This window comes from Anneissia japonica, unplaced genomic scaffold, assembly GCF_011630105.1.
Source record: "Anneissia japonica isolate Jap-2015-1 unplaced genomic scaffold, ASM1163010v1 scaffold639_len268944_cov154, whole genome shotgun sequence".
Lineage (NCBI taxonomy): Eukaryota > Metazoa > Echinodermata > Crinoidea > Comatulida > Comatulidae > Anneissia > Anneissia japonica.
Genome location: NW_022754805.1, coordinates 108,300 through 129,679, shown reverse-complemented (window position 1 = coordinate 129,679; position 21,380 = coordinate 108,300). Strand labels below are relative to the sequence as shown.

General features: G+C 32.9%; 2 protein-coding genes across 2 annotated transcripts; one reads left to right on the top strand and one right to left on the bottom strand.

Annotated features, from left to right (window-relative positions):
- The first annotated feature begins 528 nt into the window (after window positions 1-528).
- On the top strand, window positions 529-8,677 carry LOC117123242 (protein phosphatase 1L-like). The gene is made up of 3 exons (XM_033269089.1): window positions 529-1,053; window positions 2,995-3,163; window positions 4,495-8,677. Exons 1-3 carry the CDS (start codon window positions 652-654, stop codon window positions 5,007-5,009), a joined length of 1,086 nt encoding a protein of 361 aa, XP_033124980.1. The 5' UTR covers window positions 529-651; the 3' UTR covers window positions 5,010-8,677.
- Window positions 8,678-8,992: 315 nt separating this feature from the next.
- LOC117123241 (putative uncharacterized protein CXorf58) lies at window positions 8,993-21,204 on the bottom strand. Its single transcript, XM_033269087.1, has 10 exons — window positions 21,083-21,204; window positions 18,505-18,701; window positions 17,154-17,253; window positions 16,903-16,997; window positions 15,592-15,703; window positions 14,564-14,695; window positions 13,895-13,970; window positions 12,933-13,086; window positions 11,551-11,686; window positions 8,993-9,693 (listed from the first exon to the last, which is right to left on the bottom strand). The coding sequence occupies exons 2-10, from the start codon at window positions 18,663-18,665 to the stop codon at window positions 9,532-9,534; spliced, it is 1,128 nt and encodes a 375-aa protein (XP_033124978.1). The 5' UTR covers window positions 18,666-18,701; window positions 21,083-21,204; the 3' UTR covers window positions 8,993-9,531.
- Between the last annotated feature and the right edge of the window lie 176 nt (window positions 21,205-21,380).

Sequence of the window (21,380 nt, the reverse complement as noted above, 5' to 3'; positions counted from 1 at the left end):
CTATAGGGCTAGTCTTGGCATTGATTTCGCTCCTTTGCCGTTTTCGTCTATATGCCTATTGCCGTTTTGGTCTGTTGCGTTTTGGTTATCATTGTCATTTTGGTTCATTGCCGTTTTGGTTTATTGACGTTTTAACCTGCTACCATTTGATAGTCTCGGCATCACAGACACGGCCGCACATGCAAATACCATTGCAATGGTTCCTAAATTATACAGTTATTCAGGTAAATTGCAAACACAGAAAGCGTGGATGGATGGATTATTTTTCAAAGATTAATGTATGCTTTATGCTAATACTGACTAAGAGTTTCAACCAGACATTTTACAATAATTTGGTCTCTACATAGAAGGTATGCCACAAATGAAAAACAAATGAAAAAAAAAATGATGGTTTCAAGTTGCCACATGCTCCCATTTGGAGCCTTTATGAAGGGAGATCTTTAGTCCAGCAGGTGGTTTTGAGTACTCGAACTTTACTATTGTATATCAACAGAGGGCGCTGTTCAATGTTATCAAACTTCATTCAGAGTGTGTCTGGCAAAATAAAGGCAGGAAATGACAGCTGTATTTTTTTTTTTTTTGAAAACTGTAAACTATTATCCTCCAGCAGGCATATGAAGCTTCTGGCTTTCCGCTGTTGTCCAAGTCACCATGGCGTTTTGGGCAATGTTAAGCCGCCTAGCCAGGGGTGTTTTTCTTAAATATGAAACGCTAATACTGATAGCGCTTTTAGTTTTTGTCTACCGGTATATCCTGAACGGCGACCACGTACGTATGGTTATTGATCGGGCAAAACGCTTTTCTACCGTGCAAAGGGGTTTCGATCGTCTTCCGGCTACTCACCACGGGCCTAGCCCAAACATCTCTTACTTAGAAAAACTCGTATTTGGATCAGATAGACAGACAATTCAGTGGGAGTTAAAAGAAGATAATATTGGTATTTATTCAATCCAAGGGCGCAGACCACACATGGAAGATCGTTATGATTATGCAGATGATTCTGGGAAATCTGGTGTGATGTTTTATGGAGTCTACGATGGTCATGGAGGAACGGTTTGTATAATTATATAATTAAACCAAAAGTATGATTTACAAATAATAAATATGAAAAAAGTATTTCGAATACTTTTTTCTAAACATCTTTATTAAAATTCCATAGCTTGATAACGGTTATCACAGTTTGTGTAAATAGACCTGTTTTGGATCTCGATAAAAGTGGTTGATAATTTATTTAAAGTGTAATGAATAATTTACTGAGATATAAATACTACAAACAAGAGCAGACTGATCTTTACGGTGTGCTTCAGTAAGAGTTCGGCTCTGGCGATACACGTAACATAGGTGGGAGTTCATGACGCAGAGATTTTAAGATTTAAAATTGTAAAAGTGTGCATGTTCTGCACAGTTTTACAACTCTACAAATTAACAAAAATGCATGCAAACATAAACTATAAAGCATTTCAGAATATCACTATCTTGCTTTTCAGCCCCAGGGTAATGGGTCAGATCTCTGGATCCGCCAGATTTTTCCTCATCTTCAGCTCCAGGTGTTCAAAGTCTCACGGATATCAAGTCTCCCGGCCCCTCCGTCGCGGAAAAAAACCACAATTTGCCGGGGAGAAAAACATATTTATTTTATACATATTACAGTTAGTAGACTCTAAAATCGATTAAATAAGCCTTTGAAACCCCTATATTGTCAACATTTTCGGGGGCCTCACACCCTGGACCACTTTTGTAACATTTAAGCAAAGTTCGACCACGCCCACTTTGCTCTAGTCGGGGAAATCTTCCCCCCTGTCTAGGGCATCGGATCTCCCGACGGGGACCTTGAGGCTCCCCCCCCCCATCGTGGAAATCCTGGCAATACCCCTGTTGCCTGACAAGCATGAAGCTACTGTAGGTACGGTATTATTCCCTGGATAGACTTCCAATAAGCACTGGTATAATATGGTTGATGTAAAAGTCTACAGCAGTTCCCAAGGTGTTGGATGGTTTAGGACCCCGTTCCACGACCAAATCCATCGAACCCGAAGTCAATAAAACGTCTGTTGTTTTATACGGCAGAGGAATAGCAGGATAAACAATCCACTTGATTCTTTTGTGAATTGATTAAGATAAATCTCCCACAAAATCACTATGTAAAGCCCAAAAAATAAAATAAAAAAACCACTTTGAATTACTCATTTAACAAAACTATGTAAGTTATCAAATTTTTCAGTTATAAAAATTAATGATCTACAGACATTTTAAATTCCAGTGCTGCCAGAGATTTATGGGTTATGCAAAGACACAGACACATTAAATTTAAAAATGTTTTCTCATTATAATTTGCAGCTGAAAGCCTATCACATTGAAATGAACAAAACTAGTATTTTAAAGTTGTCATACTGTACCTGAAGTAATGTTGTGATAGTATATTTTTCACATGAAACTGTGATAACGCACGCATAACAAAAGTAAACTGACACTTTCGTTTACTGTAATTAAATTTCATTTGTTTTCGTTCGTGTTAAGTAAAGTTTTCACGATCAGAAGAATTTATGCGACCCATCAACTTTTTTTTTCGTGATCCAAACATTGCGTCGTGACACATAGCTTGCGGAATGGTGGTTTAGGACATGAATTTATTCTCAATTGATATTGTTTTTTATTAAAATTTTTAAAATTTCATTTGTGGTGGAAAATTTCTTTGTACATAAATGATTATTCATAGAATGGATTTTCTTTTATGGCAGTGGTTATTACACCAGTCCTAAACAAATATGTGACTGAATGTTATTGTATAATACAGGCTGTTTGGATTGGATTAGAACAATATTCATCCAGTCAGAATTAGAAATTTTTTAAGACTGGAGCCACTGCCTTTATAAATACAGTATTCCTATTGTACAGCACTGCAAATAATTAATAATAATAATAATAATGATAAATTAATTAACAAATTATATCAAACATAATTTATTTTACTAACTTATGGTATCATCACTTTAGTTTGCCTCAGAATTTGCTGAAAAACTCCTGTCTCAAACGGTATTAGCAAGATTAAATCGGTCAAAGTACAGCCACGCTACTGTCAACTATTCACAAGTTCTGATCGAAGAAATTTTATCGTTAGATGAAAAGTTATTAACAGTTGCAAAGTCTAACAAGGATGTAGCAGGTATATTTGTTTTTGTAATTTTTTCTCAGGGGCAGATCCAGGGAGAACGAGTTTCACAGAGTAGTGCCAAGTCAAGAGAACTACAGTAACTTTAGTGGGATACAGCAATCAGAAAGGGATAGTTGGGTTGGTAGCCTTGGTTCCAGGACCTAATTCTCAATTACTCATTCTTTTTTTAGCTTAGTGTGCGGCATATCTAATTTAATTGGCATCCCATACTCGCTTCCATCTCTAAATTAACTTTCACGTTGGTGGCGCTGTCCAGAATGAGAGAAAAAACAATAATAATGGACTTGAGGCAAGTCTAGTGGGTTAGCAGAATCTCCTAAAAGAATGATGCTGAATGGATGAACAGAAATGCATGTTCCTGTGTAACAAAATATTGTTTCAACATTTGGTGGTATTTGTTACCCATATTGTATTTAAAATGGGAAATTTTTGCATCGTTGCTTTTTGTCTGTTTTTTTCCTACTACTGTACTAGTATGAAAATTTAAAAGAGAAAGAAAAATTAAGAAAAGAATGAAATGAAAAAATATTATAAATACAGAAAAAGGTCAATTCAACTTATCAATATTATGTATGAAAAATTAAGAAATTCCTTGAATCAATGGGCCTTTTAAGAAACTGAACATTTAATAGGATATTTGAGGCCTATTTCAAAGACGCAAGACACAAATTAAGGCAGTAGACCTAGGCCGAGCCTACATCGATTTGTAAGCCTAGGTAAAATCATCAAATGATTTTACTTGTCCGCACCGACCACAACGTGATTAGGCTCTACTATATTCTCCCATCCTTGAAGAAATTTTTATTTCTTTGATGAATGTAAATAGTAAAACTCATGACAAGTTCTTCAAACACAATCAAATATTTATTCATTGTACTTCTGGGTAATTAAACGTACATATTTAACTGCACTGCTGTGCTAGCGCTTTACAAACACAATCTGCATGCAATGTAATACATGCACAGATAGACTGATCATACACTATAGCAACCAATGTAAACAACAGTTTACACATACGAAAAAAAAAAATTACAATAAAAAAATTGCTCATTTTTCACTAAGAGGAAATTAGTAATATTAAATTTAGATTAAATTAATGCATTCAAAAATTTCTTTCTGGTCTAGCAGGAACTCAGGAATTTGTTTTTTACATAATCATTTTCCAAAGTGTATGATATGCAACAATTCTAAATGCTTATTATCTATCATTATCATCTAGTAATATTGTCATCGTGAATCCCATTATATTTCCTATCTAGTTGCTGCTGTACATTATCATGTTTAGTCTTAGCATTAATAATCACTGTACGATTATTTACTAGGTTCAACAGCTATTGTAGCAATCCTATCTGAGGGAGAGTTGACCGTCGCTAATGTGGGAGATTCACGTGGGGTTATATGTGATGAACATGGTAGTGCAATACCTATGTCATATGACCACAAGCCGCAGTTGCTGCAGGAACGTAGGCGGATCAAAAAAGCTGGCGGTTTCATATCGTTCAATGGCGTGTGGCGTGTTGTTGGAATTCTCGCTACATCCAGAGCTCTTGGCGATTTCCCGCTGAAGGAACACAAGTACATTGTTGCTGATCCTGATATCCAGACTTTCAATTTAAACTCTGTTAAACCACAGTTCATGATTCTCGCCACTGATGGATTGTGGGATATGTTTACAAATGAGGAAGCAGTGCAATTTGTTAAGGACCGACTGGATGAGCCTCATCTAGGTGCAAAGAGTCTGGTCTTACAAGCCTATTATCGTGGTTCTTTTGATAATATAACTGTCATGGTGGTAAGGCTTGGTGAAAAGAATGGAGTTAAAGTAAAGAATCAGTGAGCACTGTATTAATTGTAATACATTTGACCAATTGGGAGAAATGATTATATCATGTGTACCATTTAACAGGGTCATCGAAGGGAGATGTTTGGATATAATTTAATATTCAAAGTTAAGTTTTTTTTTTTATGTCGAATCAACCAATTATGTAGAAGGTACAGTATTAGTTAAGAAGATATTAATGTCAGATTTATATGGACCAAAAGCTATATCTTTGCAATTGTTGTTTGTTTATAAACCAGTGAATCTATTTTATGTGCTTTAGTAGGCCTGTTTTGGACCAGAAATCAAGCCTAGTTCTGCGTTGTTATGTGCTTAATTTAACAAGTTAATTTTAAATAATTAAAATCACCTCTTATTGCTTCAAATGCAAATGCAAGTATCCCAATGCAAGCTCTTCTGTGAGTGTTCCACCATTGTCTTCCCCCATACAAAAAGATAAGCAGCTGTCTGCGCAAAGGTAAAACATGTTTGATAGCAGTGTGATTGGTTAAAAGTTGAGAATACAAACATTTTCTCACACTGTAGTTGGCTCGACCCAACTTTTGACATTTGCATTGACAGTACACACTTTTGGAGAAAGTAAATGTGTAGGATCCGCAGTGATATCACTTACAGCTTGAGTATTCTGGGGAAAGCCAGGAAATTTTGGTAGTACAGTATGACCAGCAGTGAGATCATATTGAGAAAATTACTAAAAATAGGTCAGACTCAAGAGTCATTAATATAAATGAAATTTTGGGGCTCAAATTTGATACTACTATATTTTATCAATACGTTTTGAGCCAATTCTCTAAAAAGTGTTCTTTGTGCAGATTTTTGTGCTTCCATCCTAAATATTTGTGTAGGTTTCCATGCTTAAAATTAATCCTCACATCTCTTGATCCACTTAATATCAAAAATTGTATTTTTTAAAGACTAAATTAAAGCTTTAATGTGATCTATTCAGATATACTATAAACTCATTTCATTTTTCCCAATTGTGCAATTCATTTCGTGGTGAGACCTTACCAAATCCGAAATAAAGGTACCAGTATAGATAAATTATTAAATTAGTATAAAGATGGATTGATTGTTAAATGAATAACTGCATAAAATATATAAATAAATAAATAACTACATACGTCTTCAAAGAAATTAATCATTTTGTTGATACCTATTTTACTATTTTCAAGTACAATTGCCACATTATAGAGAAGGATGTAATTTTTTTTTGAGGTTTTTTTTCTTTTTGCTGTTTTTTATGTATTTTTTTTTGTTTTTTTTGCTATGTACATTATGGTTCATAATGCTGTAAGTGCTTATTTTAAAGACTTAGTGCTTATTATGTATTCATATCAAGTATTAATTATTATTACTATTAATATTATTATATATTATTAGTGTATTATTATTATTACTATCTACTATAATATTTTTATTTATCTTCTAGAGTTGTTTTAAGGATAATTAGTGCCTTTACAAGTTTAGCTTATACTGTTATAATATCCATTCAAAAGAGGGTCTTCTAATTTGCTCTATATTTTATATTATTCTCATAGTTAGCTTGTTATTTTTGTATGTGTTGTCATATTCGATACAACTGTGGAAGCTTTTTCATTAGTGATTGTAGAAGATGAAGATTGATTATACCTGAGAAATGCCACCATACATGACGTTCGTCAAAATGAAATGTGTTTCACAGCATTGCAATATACAGTACTTAAATGATTATTTTGCATTGGGAGAATAATTCAACATCAAGTGAAATGATGTTAAAGATATACTGTCTATAGTAAAATTAGGAAATAAAATAGTACAAAATTAATTTAAAACATTCAATTCTCATTGAAAATAAGTAAATTTAAAGTTACCAACTTTTAAATGAGTAACAGACTAAATGATTGATTTTTTGCTGCAGAAGTCCTTTACAAATAATGTTAACCAATGATCTATGCAAAATATAGTAATGGTTCTGATAACTGAAGAGAAAAACATTCATTCATTCTTAATTTTCAATTGCAAATTTCACTTAAATATTTACAAAATAATTTTTTTTATAGCCCAACACAAACAGTATGTCTTTTAAAGTTCTGGAAAAATGTCTTCTTTCATGATCATTTCTGTATTTTTTTCAGTCATTATATAAGATTTTGTTTTCCTTATTTTACCTCATTTTTCAAGTCAAAAGTGCAATCAAATTCTAGACACTTCTTGCTTGGCTATTAATAGTGCATTTTAGTTTAAGTAAAGCCTAAACCTCCCAAAAAGTGCCATCTTGCACAAATTCATTATACTGTACTTGAGTGGTGTATTTTCTCCTGGATGTGAGCTTGTGATGAGTATAAGTTAAAGTTGCCTAAGTCAATTTTGCCTAACTCGCATAATTTCTAAGTCAAACTTATTTTACATGCCAAATTGTTAATTGTGTTTTCCATTAATAAACAATCGGTAAGTCAAATTTTATCCAAGTCGAACAATTTATCAATGGCATTTTGGATCGACTTAGGCAAGTTCAACTTTCACCATGTGCAGCAAAATAAAGTTAGATGTGTTAGCTCACAAAAACGAGATTTCACAATCTTCCTACTTGGAACCCCTGGAATACTCCTATTAGCATGTACTTTTACAGTGCATTAAAATTGAAGCATTGTGGCCAGTAGTTTTTTTAATGAGTGATATCATTTTTAAGTACTGTACAGTACATGCAAGCAATGCTGATCCTATTTGGTATGTTGGACCCTTAACTACAGTAGGTTGGCCAATTGATTTGATTGGAGTATGCAAGAGTTGTATTAAACTGCATAGTCAATTGTATAACATTTGTGGCAAAGACAAGCCAAACCAGTCACTCGTCACAAATTATGTTTCAGAGATAGTGGCCAAAACATTGCACTAAACTAACCTTTATATATCTACTGTATATATCATGCTATGCTGTTATTTTCCCCATTTTCAATGTTAAAATAGCAATTTTTAATGATTTGGTGATAGTTTCTGCCCGAAATTATAAACTATGAAGGCTGATTTCTTTGTATTGTTTTTTTAAACAACTGTATGTTTAAACTCCCGTAATTTCATAACAAAATGTCAGATTTAAATATGATTCTTTTACCTTTTACATCTCTCATTTTACTGTTTAACCCTGTATTAATTAATAACTAAAAATCTATTTTTTCAATGTGTGACTGGTTTGGCTTGTCTTTGCCACATTTGTCTTTCTAATGTACTGGAAAATTTCAAGCTTTTTGGACTGATGCTAATACAAATATTATATCTACTGTAAAATATTTAAAAAAAAAAAAAAAAAAAAAACTTCAGGCTTGGACAACATTTTTTAGACCAAATGTCAGGGTGTTTGAGGATGATGCACATGGCCTTTTAATTGTGGTCCATCTCCACTTCAGTAATGTGCTTAGAATTGGCAAACTACAGAATCTTGCATTCTTTTGTGTTGAAAAGAAATTTTTTAGGAAAAGAAAAGGAAAAATTGTACTAGAATGCATGTATTTGAAAAAAAATAATAACCAAAATCTGTACCTTGCAAGTAATCAAGCTTCATGTATTTTCTGGTTTATTTATTAGGAATAATGCATAAATGGCCTTCCATACTTAATCCTTGACAGTTGTTATATGTATGCTTATGAGGTAGTATGATATTTGTAATAAATAATATATGCATTTGTAAAGGGGTTGATGATTGATTCATTGTGTATTTTAATAAATAATTATGAAATACTGTATGACTTTGCTACAAAACCAATATTATTGAATTAATTATAACTCTGCATTAATTAGTAATAAAATATAAATAAGATTTGTATAAACACTTGCTCGAGCATATCCATTTTAAAGATAATAATTAGGTTTAGTCTAGGTTTAGCCAATTATATAATAATAATAATAATAATATATGTATTTCTGACTGTTCAGACGATAAAATTTTAATTTTGTATCATGGATATGTTAAAATAAAAACAAAATTAAAAAAGTAAAACAATTTCTATGCTTAAAATAATGAATACAGTATATTCATTTATTGTTATAAAATAACACTATACATATTACTGAAGAATAATAAGGAAGAAAATAAAATATACATGAACATTAACCGTTAGCACTATTTTAATGAATTAGGCCTGAACAAAAAATGGTTTACAGTTGAACTTGCCTAAGTCAAATAAAAAATGCCATTGAAAACTTGTTGGACTTCGATAAAATTTGACTTATAGATTGTTAATTAATGGAAAACACAACAATTTGGCATGTAAAATAAGTTCGAGTTAGGCAAGTTTAACTGTATAAGCACCTCTAGTCCAAAATTTTAAAGGTTAGAGAGGGGAGGGACTATCAAATGGCAATCAAAATGTTTGAATCCCATTATAAGTACAGTGCAGATATTTGTCCTTTTCCATTTTGAAAAATAAATTCACTGGATTTATTAAGTAAATGTGGATGAAGTCTGGAAAAAAATTTCAAGACTTTCCTTCTCTGTTATTTGAATTAAAATAAATGACCTTTCTCCTAGTTCAAATACTATAGGTCAGCTGGTTAAACCAATGTCTTCATAGGACAAGTTTTGAGTCCATGTGAACAGTTGATCAGCCTCCTCTTCAAATTCATCCCCAGACTGCACTAGGTGGTAGTCATCTCCATTCTTCTCGTCATTTGACTTTGTAACATCAACTTGTAAACCAGGCTCATTCTGCATGTTAAATAAAACATGTAAATATTGTAATTAGTTTGCTCAAGAAATCCTAGACTGAATATTATGTTTTTTGGTCATGAAGTTCAAGTGAGGAACATATGAAACTAAAGAGGCGGCTCCATAACTAATTAGCTGGCAAAATATGTATTTTTTTTTTACTACTTGAGCGTAATTATTTCTGTTGGGGTGTGCTGAGGTACTAAGCCATCATCTTGTATAACCAACAGGGCTCTGACATGAATGTTCTTTAAACAAAATTGCAGAACAAACTTGTATAACCTGCAGGGCACCAAGAGAAAAAAATAAAAAACTAATAATTGTAAATACAGCACAAACTGGTATGGCAATCCTGAAAAAGAAAAAAAGAAAAAAAAGAGCAACTGGGCCAAGAAGAATACAATGTGTTGCTTATCTACAGCACTTTTATATTTCCTGTGGAGGTTGATAAACTACTAAAGGAAGAAGGAAGTAGTAGTGCTATTAATATCATAAACAATACATAACAATAAACATCAATCACTGCATGCAGCCTATGTAAAGGGGTTTTAACCTGTCAATCTCCAAGAAGATACAATCAAGACATGAGTTTAATTTATTGGTCTTATTTAAATTTGTAAACGTTGTTTGGATTATGGTCTATTGTGAATCCCAAACTTATAACGATAAAATATGGGCTGTTATAATTTATTACCTTTAATAAAGCAATATAGGGAAAAGGAAACATTACATGCAATTAACTTTTTCTGATAACAGCAGTCACCTATTTGAAGTCATGCAAACAAATGCTTAATGTTTTAATAGTCTGTAAGCAGGGGCCTAGTATGTACCAGTATTTCAGGCATTTGATTGGTTAAAAGCTGGACAATATTTCCAGACATGCATTCTAATGCATGTCTGGAATAATACAATCTATGTAGTGGTATATTCTGTAAAACAAATATATACTGTGTTTTTAATCGGGTCATAGTTCAAAATACAGCATAAAATACAGCCTCCAGATCTCCTTGGGCTATATATTTTGAATTACATACCGCATACATACAAAAAGCGGGTAATAACTTCAACCTACACAGTCCTATGAGGTTGAATGATAGTCATAAAATCCCTGGGAAAAAATTACTATCACGTTAAATGATATAGTACTTTTTTTCCCTGTCGCGATGTAATCTGTCCCTGCATATAGCTTTGCTATTCAATTTATGACACGCATGTACGGTAACGGGGACGCAACCTGGTGGGTACCCTTTTCATTACCTTTTTTAGGCCTCGTAGAATCTATGTATGAGTTATATAAAACAAACGTTGACTGCTCTAGATTCTAAAAACGGTGAAATCTATAGCCCATCTGTAATGTGGAGACTAAAGTAGCCTACTATCGTCCCGAGGGCCGAAGGTCTCTGCATCACCTCGGTGCAATAGATTTCACCATTCCCCACATGAGCAGTCAATATTTGTATACTATGCCAGTCAACCCAGTAAATATTTGTATAATATTGACATGGGGAATGATATGGGGACGTGAAGTTTTAATTGGGGGAGCTCGAAGATTAAGTGAGATGGCACTAGGTAGTTGTTTAAGCGTAACATCAGCAAATTTCTGGGGGTAAACTGGTGGTTGCACACTTGGGGAAAGTCACAACCTAATTTTGAAAGAGGTGTGGGTCCCCATGTTCCTCTTGTAGTGTGCTGTAAGTCTGCTGTAGTTTGTTAAGTGCTGTTTGACTTTTTTTTAATGCACTTGTACATATTTATATTGTTATATTTATTTTACCACTTTCAAATTACAGTTTAATTACTGTATTCAATTGCATATTTTACTCACTGTATTTAAAAGTAGGCCTATAAGGAACTTACTTCATTTGTTGTCTGGTACATACGCCGCATCTTACTGGCTCTCTGCCTAGCCTGTCTTGAGCCTCGGCTGGACTGGCTTCCACTGGAAACCCGTGCAGTATTCTGTGATTTTGGAAGTACTAACGGTTCTGGCGTTCTAGAAAATTAAATAGTTTTGATTCACATTTTGCATATTGAAGAGTAATAACTTATGAAGAGTAATAACTTAATAATAATAATAATAATAATAATAATAATAATAAAAACAATAATAATAATAACAATAATAATAATAATAATAATAAAATAATCGTAGACTTATGCCCCAGTCATTGGATTAAACACCTGGAACACACACACACAGCTCCCTGGGGGAATATTCCATCCATATATTGTCCACCGGACATGTCAAGTCCCCCGCCGGACAGAGCTCGTCGGGCAGTCAGACCATAAAACATATAAAAATAGGCCCACACCAAGTCAACACATGTCTGTCACAGTCTGAGGGTGCACTCCCTCTCAACCCCTTGCTCCAGGTCGAGCCTACGAGCTCAAGCCCCCTCCCGTAGGACAACTTAACCCTCCGCCCCAGAAAATATATCCTAGAGCCGCCACTGCTCTAGATGGCTGGAAATGGCACTCTATGGCAATATAATTTAATTTTTATATTTTTCTCCATTTTTGAAAAACAATTTTGAAAAATTTAGGGGCCCATGTCGGATAGGCCTGGACCCCCCATCATCCAAAGCCATGACGAGGTCGTTGGACCAAAAATAATAATTTGCCTATTCCAAATAATGTTATTTTGATTGCCAATCCCTAATATACAGTAGTTGTCTAAAGCACAATTTGGGTCATAAGCCATAAAAAATCTGCCTGTGAAAGCCAGACAATGTAGCAAACATGTTTTTTTTTTTTTATTATGATAATTTATAAAAATAAAAACATGTTTGCTACAGTGTCCAGATTTTGTGGGAGCACTGTCACATTTCATTATTTTTCTATCCATCATAAATGATGAATAGCTTTGAAATGATATACTTTTTGTGTTTATTAGTTTCCTTTTACTAATAAAAATCAACGAAGAAGCATGCAGTTTCAGAACAATTTTCAAAAACAATGCTTCAAGCTTCCGTGTGCATGCACAAATTGCACAGTTCATGCATGACTACACACACAGTAACAGAGTTTCCAATGGTGCTTGCAACCAACATACATAATGCATACATTTCCAAAATGTAGGAAAATTGTAATTAGTTATTAGACTGATGAAGTTTTGTTAGGTAAGTGTAGAATAAATTAAATATCAAATGTTATAATTTTTGCCCTGACAACTAAATTATTTAACTTCCACCCATCAAAAAATAAAATGTTAATGAATTTGACTTTACTGTATTTGATACCTGAGTTCTGAAATGATTCGTATGTGTTCACGCTGTAGCTCTTGGGTAACTGGCCTAGATATTAGTGCTTTCATTTCATTCTGTAACCGGGAACTAGCTTGGTTGCCTTCAAGGTAGTCCACAATATCATACAAGATGGTTGACCGAGTTAAAACTAAAAGAGATGTAGAGCAAATTATTATAATAATAAAAAAAGATTTGAATGGCGCTCACAAGGTGCTTAAAATATAAACAGCAGTAATAGAAAAATTTAGAAAACTAAGCCAGTAATTTAAAAGGTTTTTTCTCTGATTGCATTCATTCAATTAAGTGAATCCAGATGATGATTCAAAATTTCATTACAGTATTATCATATATACAGTACATACACAATGCAGTATATAAACTAGGAAACAACATAAAATCTCTACCATTACTCGTAACCTTCATTATAACTACAGTACGTCATCAAAATGTTATTCTACCATAAAACATCGAATTGAAGCCCAGGGCTTCTTTTTTTTTGTGAACTTTGTATGAGCTTCTTTTTGAGATGAGCTTCTTTTCGAGACTACTTTTGCAAAGTAAAGAGGAGGGGGGGGGGAGCCTTCTTTTCAAAATGAATGCTGTAAAAGTTGTACTATTATTAAACAATAAATAAGGTCAATGTAACATCAATCTGTATTATGGAGTGTATTAAACTGGCATTAAATCAGCTAAACTAATGCATAAACCAAGCTTGTTTTTAATTTATTTTGTTTTTTGTTTTCTGAAATTCATGAACAGTGTATGTACTGTAATATCTCGAAAAGAAGCCTCGAAAAGATACTATTTTGTATTTTGAGGGGGCTTCAAATCGAGATGGGCTTCTTCTCGAGATTAAGCCCACTGAGCTTCAATTCGAGGTTTTATGGTATACTGTAATTCACAATTTTATAGTTAAATAAATGGGAAAAAATTATGGATTTAATCTATACTATTACTGTTTAGGTCTAACTTCCTCCATAGGTTTTCCTTGCCTCCCATATAAGCTGGCAACTCATCCAACACACTAAGATACTGCAATACAGAAATAAATTACATCAACAGTAGGCCTACAGATTTAATAAATAAACACATTTTACAGTATCAATTCATTTATTACCATCAAAATAATTATTCATAATTTTGTCATTATCTATAATGACATCATCACCACATTATAATTAACTGTTATCATTTTTATTTAACATAATAATCATAATAAATATAATCTTTGTCATTATTCATCAATCTTTTTCATTATTCATATCATCAACTTAATAACACCGCAAATGCACAACAGGAACAGTAGGCCTATAGAGCCAAGGTGACAAATGAAAGTAAAAGAAAAAGTGTTCACTAACAAGAAGCAGAAAAGTAATAACAAAACTTGAAACTGTCTGGGTCTAAAAAAAAGAAAACCAATCCACTGAAAGAGCCATGTCACAAGAGGTCACAAAGGCAACGACTCTACATGTTAAAATAAAGTACCTCTGTATGGTGAGGGTAAGAATGCCCAGCTGGAGAAGAGTTGGACCCCCTCCAGGAGTTTACCTCTAGATTCAATCAGAAATTATAAGGCCCCCTTTTTTGATACCATAGCCAATATTTTCCTAAATTTGTTTCCTTACTTGCATGTAGTCTTTTACAGTCGTAACATCGACCTCTTCCGTAATCCTATGCTTCTCGTATTGACATGAATCTGCAATCATCTGATCATAGAATTTACGATTACCCATCATTTGGCATGCATCCACCGCTGCCTGTGAGAGTAAAGTTTAAACGACACGCAATTAAAAATGACAGCATAACACGCGTAGAATTATGATACGATGGAATGATAATGGCAGTGGTCTAGTTTCACATACAGTAGGCACTACAAATTATCATCAGTCTAGCGTTTTACAATCTTCCCTTAGTCTGTTTTTTTTATGCTTATATGAAATATGTCTACTGGAAATCTCACGGGTTAGAGCATTTAATGTCAGTTGTTTACTGTTATTTTTAATGTTATCCTTTTACTATGTTTGTTATAGTACATTCCGCTTCTACTTGGGATAGGGTTCAACACCAGTCACAAGTGCAAGCTCGGTAGTCTCTGGTAAAACACCAGGCTAAGTACCTGGACGTTGTGGGTTTGACTCCCACCCGAATCACTTACAAGATTTTTTTCCCAAGTAACATTCAGTATGATAACATGTCAGGTAGCGCAAAAACATTATTCCTATTTGTTATTATTTATTATTAATTTTATTACTACTATTATTATTATTTTATTATTAGTACTTCTTATTATCATTATTATATTATTATTATTATTAAATTATTATCATCATTATTATTATTATTAAATTATTATTATCATTATTATTATTATTATTATCATTATCATTATTATTATTAATATTATCCTTATTATTTAATTAGTTTTATAAGATGACTTTTGAAAATGTTTGTTTTAACGCTCATGCTGGTTTTATTAATTTCATTATTACTTTTATTATTAATACTTCTATCATTATTACTATTATTATTAATATTATTATATTATTATAATATCATTATTATTAATATTAATAATATTATTATTATTAATATTAATATTATCATTATTATTTAATGAGTTTTATAAGATGACTTTTGAAAATGTTTGTTTTACCTCTGATGCTGGTTTTATGCACTTTTTGCCACTGTAGTACTGCAGTCCCATTCCTTTTGTATGAGTGAAAATTTTGAATAAAATCATAGGTGGAAATTCACTACCACCAAACCTTAAAAAAGAATTTTAAAAAAAATATACTGTTGTCAGCTTGAAACTGCTCTCAGCAAAGTATTTAAGATCTATGAAAGCATAATTACAGACCTTATATAAGAATCCTACTAAGGAACTCTATGTTTGACTTTGAATCATGTGTGGCAAAGACAAGCCAAACCAGTCACTCGTCGCAAATCGTATTTCAGAGATAATGGCCAAAACATGCTGAAATGTCAACATTTTTTAAATCTATTTTATTGCACTAAACTAACCTTTATACATATACATCATGATATGCTGTTATTTTTCATTTTCAATGTTAAAACAACAATTTCTAACAATTTGGCCACAGTGGTTTCTGCCTGAGAAACTTTGAAGGCTGATTTCTCAAGTATTGTTCTTTAAACAGCTGTATGTCTAAACGCTTGTAACTTCATATTAAGGAAATATTGCATTTAATTTTATGATTCTTTTACCATTTTATAGCTCTCTTTTTCATCTTTAACCCTGTATTAATAACTAAAAATTGATTTTTGCGACGAGTGACTGGTTTGGCTTGTCTTTTCCACATAGTATAGTAATACATATCTTGTACTGTAGTTTCTCTGGTATATGATCCAACCCCTTTGATTGTAAAATTGGGCTTCTGCCTGAAGAAAGGCTGGTACTTAAAACTGGGCAAAGAGTAGGAGGTGGTACCCAGGGTGGGTAAATATCTGGGAAAATATGGTACGGTATATACAAGTACTGTAGAGAAATCCTATAGTAGTCATATAGGAATCCTATACATGTCTTTATAGGAGTCAGGTTACTTTGATTCCTTTTGGTATACTATAAATTCCTGAGGTAAAATGATGTTATGTCTTATAGCAATGAGTTTAATCATTTACAAGAATTATAGGTTTTGTACAAGATGATTGCTATAGGAATCTCATAGTTTTTTTTTTCTTTTTTTTTGAATCCTAAACAATAGATACAAGTCTCCCTGCAATAGAGGACATTTCGTACTGGGGTTTTCATGGTTCAGCAGCTTTGATTTGAAAAAAGTAAATATTTAAAAAGACACAAAATAAACATTTATTTGTGACTGCAGAAATGTGGCCTTTAATAGGAGGTGTGCTTTCATTGGAGGGGTGTTTAATTCAATGGAGAACTGTATCATACTGCACAAGAATATAGAATACTGATTTAAAAAAGAATGTCTTTTATGATTACCTAAATCGTATCCTTGCATTCATACTTGGGTCTTTTAGTAGGTGGGCTTCTGTCGGACTAATTTTCCGTAGAACTTCATACGTTAATGAATGCTCCTTCAAAAAAATAATGTTATGTAATTACATCACAAATGACCATATTAAGGCATGTCACATGTTTTTGTCAAATAAAATTTGACCATTTGGAAAGGGCTTTTCTAAACAAATTTCTTGTTTAACATAAATAGCACTAATTAATGATACTACACTTACAGCTGCACAGATTGCATGTTTAAGGAGTTGGAACATTTGACGGTCTCTATAGCGACACCAACATCTTTCAATCATATGAGCAGCTAACACCTGGATAGCCCTAAAAGAAGCAGCAATAACAATATCGATATTTAATACCAATAGCAATAACAACTATAATAACAACAATAATAATAATAATAATTATTATTATTATTATAATGATAATAATAATACTAATAATATTAATAATTAACTTGATTGTAGAACAGACCATGGCATTCACCAATGTGTTTGACATTAGAAGGTATGAAAAAACTCCAAAGGAAGTGACGATATCCAAAGTGTGTTTGTGTCAGGAAAATATCACAGGAGTGATTATTGTTTTGCCCTACCTGACGTTTTATCATACTAAATACTCAGTACTTTCCTAAATACTAGCGAAAACAAGTTCGCAAGTGATTCGCAAACCCACGACCTCTAGATAACTAGCCTGGTGTCAACCATTAGGCTACTGAGCTTGCGCTTGGTGACTAGTTGTGAATCCGATCCCCAAGTAGCAGCAGGTATTTCAATAGTGATGCCATTTCCATAGTGTGCTTGCGTCAAGAAGATTTAGTAGTGATGTTTTGGCCTACCTGATGTGTTATACTGAATATATCAGAAATATTGCTATAGCAGCTAACCTCAAAGATTGCAGGGTGTCTGATAGAAGAGTTTGTATTTTTTATTCAAAGTTCTGTCCAAGAAAGAAGATCTTTTCATTGTCTTTTATGAGTGGAATGAATAAAGTTTGATTTGATTTGTATAATGAGAATTGGGTATAAGTATGATAATGATGTATGAAGATTCCTAACAATGACATAATTAATGTCGAAATATTGAATCCCAACACGATGGCGTGCATTTCAATACTTGGAGTATGTATTATACTACTCTTACGTATGAGGATATTGATAATGATGATGAATGAGAATCAGGGGCGGATTTAGGGGGGATCCTGGATGGCCCGGGCTTCCCCCTTTTTGAAAGTTGAAAAAAAAAGAAATTAAAAAGAAAAAGGAAAAAATTGATCGCCCAAAACGCCTCATAGGTTATTTTTGGGCGTCTAGAAAACAAATATTTTGCGGGGGCGTTGTTATCCCGATCGCCCACCCCCCTTTCGACCTTTTTTTTTGTTTTTCGGACATCTCTGGATCCGCCCCTGAGAATAGTGATGATGATGATAAAATTATATGATGTATATCAATCATAATGATGATAATGCTAACAAATATGATTATTCTGGATCCAGAGGGCATACGATATGCCCACCTAACATCCTTAATTCTATGCTGATGTACAATAACATTAACTCATGACACCAACTTACTCTCTTCCTTTAATTAATGTTGGGCTAAGATTCTCCTCCTGTGTCTGGTCTTGTGGTGATGATAGTGGTGTGAGTTGAGGCTTCATTAGAACTGCCCCGCGAGGCAAGGCATGCTCACTGGGTAATGTGACGTTAATTGTTGATCGGTTGACTGTCTCCATCACCTTTAAAACACTTTTCTTTTCTTAGAATATTTCCTAAAAATGAATGATCAGTATAGTTAAATCACCAATAAAATGTAATTGAATTTTATGTATATTCCATTAAATTATTTAATTGTGTAATTTTTTCCTAAATTTTATTATACTGTATATTTATACGTTATTTAATGAATCTTATTTTATGTCTAATTTTAATGTTCTTATATTGTAGTTTTTCATTATTTTTTTTATATTTGCATGTTTGAACTTAACCCTTTTTGTGTGTGATTTTAATGGGTTTTTTTTGGTAATTAATACCAGTAACCAAACTTAAAGTAACAAATTAGTAATTGCTGAATTCGTATATCTTAATAATTTTAATGTTTTTAATATATTGTAACATTCTCACAATTCAGTTTCTTTTTGTAAGTTACTGCAATGAGATGAAATAAATTAAACTTGAAACTTAAAAATGTATCTTAATTAAAAATGTAGGCCCTCTGTCATTAGCTAAAAAACTAAATTCCATATTTCAGTTGCCTATTGCAATTTTAGATTCAGATGCATGGTTTTGTTCCTGTTTGCTTTCTATATTTGGTGTTTGTATATTTTTTATTTTATTTATTTATTATTAATTATTTTACTTTTTTTTATATTTTTATTATTTTTTTTAATTCTTTAATTTATTTTTTATTTATTTATTTATTTCTTATTTTCTGGATCCCTTTTGAAACAAACATTTGAGTTTAAAGGGTTATCCAACGCTCACTCCTTTCATTCATGTATTGTGGTCTGTCTGATTTCTTTTTACCTTTTTGATGCTCTTTTCTGTTATTTTGAATGGTTTTGCTTTGTAATTCTCCTTGTAATTTTTTTTTTGAGCATAAATAAAAACAAACAAACAATACTTAATTAAAAATTTCAACCACAAAAAGAAAAAATGATTAGTCAATTAACACGGAAAGTTGAATATTACTACCCTTCCTTTACAGTTAAACTTGCCTAAGTCGACTGCCCAACTAGAGTAACTTTGATTTTATTTTACATGCCAATTTGTTGAGTTTCCATTAATTAATGATCTGTAAGTTGAATTTTATCATTTTGGATTCGACTTAGGCAAGTTCAACCATGAAGATATCTCCATGATTCAACTGTATTCTTTTCCATAGCTCTTTAAATTGTCTGGTTAAAATCAATTTAAAGATTTTTGTAGTAAAATGTCTAAAAATCACTAAAAACCTTCTTTTTTTTCATGTTTCCCTGTGGTGTAACCTACTGTAAATTTTTTTAATTGCATGGAGGTCATATAAGAAATCAGCTTAGATTTGTGCGGAAAATATCACTAGGAAAACAGGTGTGCGGTTATATATTTGTTCAAAACCTAATTTGTGGCATAATCTGCACAGAAATTGGTCCTTATTTTCCGAAATGCGCAGAGATTTCTAGGCCAAATTTTTGCACCGACGATACATACCCCGTGCAGATATTACTATACAGTCTGGGTGGTATGTCTAGTCCTGGAATTCTTGAAATAGGGTGGGGCTAATTGGGTGGGGTCGATGATTATGCAGTGTCACTAGCTCACAAAATAAGGTGGTATGAGGTGATTTTAAAACTATTTGAGCATAAGCTTAGCTCAGTTAGGGAGCAGCTTAGCTTAGTTGGCTACTCTGGTGGTAGCTACTGTGTGTGCGGTGAAACGTGGAGACTAGGTCCCCGGTTCAATTCAGATCGCTGCTCTCCTTGTTTCAGCTGGATCAGGATTGAAATACACTGGTTACGGTAGCGCACCATTTTATCGGATGAGACATTTAAGCCATTGGTCCCGTGTGCAATATGGCCCATGTGCACATTAAAGAATGCAGTACACTCTACGGAAAAGAGTAGCCTGGATTGTCTCCCTGTATACTGCCCATTTCACCACCAGAAGTTTCCCGAAACAAGTCTTCAAACTTCCTGGGTTATCCTTGGTGTGATTTATACCAAATAATTATTTATGTTTATGATTATGTTTATTTATGCTTAATGGTTTTGCTTGTGGGAGGGGTGGGGAGACACAAGGGGAAAAACATGTTTTTTTTTTGGGGGGGGGGGGAGACCCCGCCCACACCCTACTACTAACTAATAGTAATAAATTAATAATTTATAAATAAATAAATAATATATAGGCCTAGGCCTAATAATAACCTATAAGCCTATTCAACGTTTCATTCTAGAAAGTCGGCTAGGTCTAGGCTAGACAGGGGGAGATCGGTCTACCCGGCTATACTACGCTTGGGCTTTCTCCTCACTCAGTCAGCCCAGCGCGGGCCCAGCCGATATGTTTATGGTATAGATAGGCCTAGGCCTACTTGTTTGTTAGTTGGTCAGTGAGCCAAAACTGTTGTGAAATGCAATAAACAAAGATTTATAATGACATAAATAATAACAACGCTTACTGTTAGTTTGCTTTAATTTTGATTATGCCAAGTTATCATAGTGAAATGTTCAAGCAATGTTATTGTTCACTTCCGTATTTACTGTTGCTAAGATTTTGGACGCTGTTGCATCCCATCATGCAATAGTTGTCGCAGTAGTTTTTTTTTTAACACAATATTCACTTATTTTAAAAATTATATTTGTTACTTTTATAGCGAAATAAAAATAGATAAAATACAAAACTGAAATTTTAAATTTTATTCTTTAATAGCCTATCTTTTATTATTAATTATTACAGTACAAAAATATATATAAATA

Excerpts from the sequence above, each read along its gene's own strand:
- LOC117123242 (XM_033269089.1), top strand. The coding sequence starts at position 652 with ATGGCGTTTTGGGCAATGTTAAGCCGCCTAGCCAGGGGTGTTTTTCTT. Across the intron at positions 1,054-2,994 it reads ACGATGGTCATGGAGGAACG|TTTGCCTCAGAATTTGCTGA; the intron begins GTTTGTATAATT and ends TCATCACTTTAG. Across the intron at positions 3,164-4,494 it reads GTCTAACAAGGATGTAGCAG|GTTCAACAGCTATTGTAGCA; the intron begins GTATATTTGTTT and ends ATTATTTACTAG.
- LOC117123241 (XM_033269087.1), bottom strand. The coding sequence starts at position 18,665 with ATGGAGACAGTCAACCGATCAACAATTAACGTCACATTACCCAGTGAG. Across the intron at positions 11,687-12,932 it reads CGAATCATTTCAGAACTCAG|AACGCCAGAACCGTTAGTAC; the intron begins GTATCAAATACA and ends TTAATTTTCTAG. Across the intron at positions 9,694-11,550 it reads TGTACCAGACAACAAATGAA|AATGAGCCTGGTTTACAAGT; the intron begins GTAAGTTCCTTA and ends TTTAACATGCAG.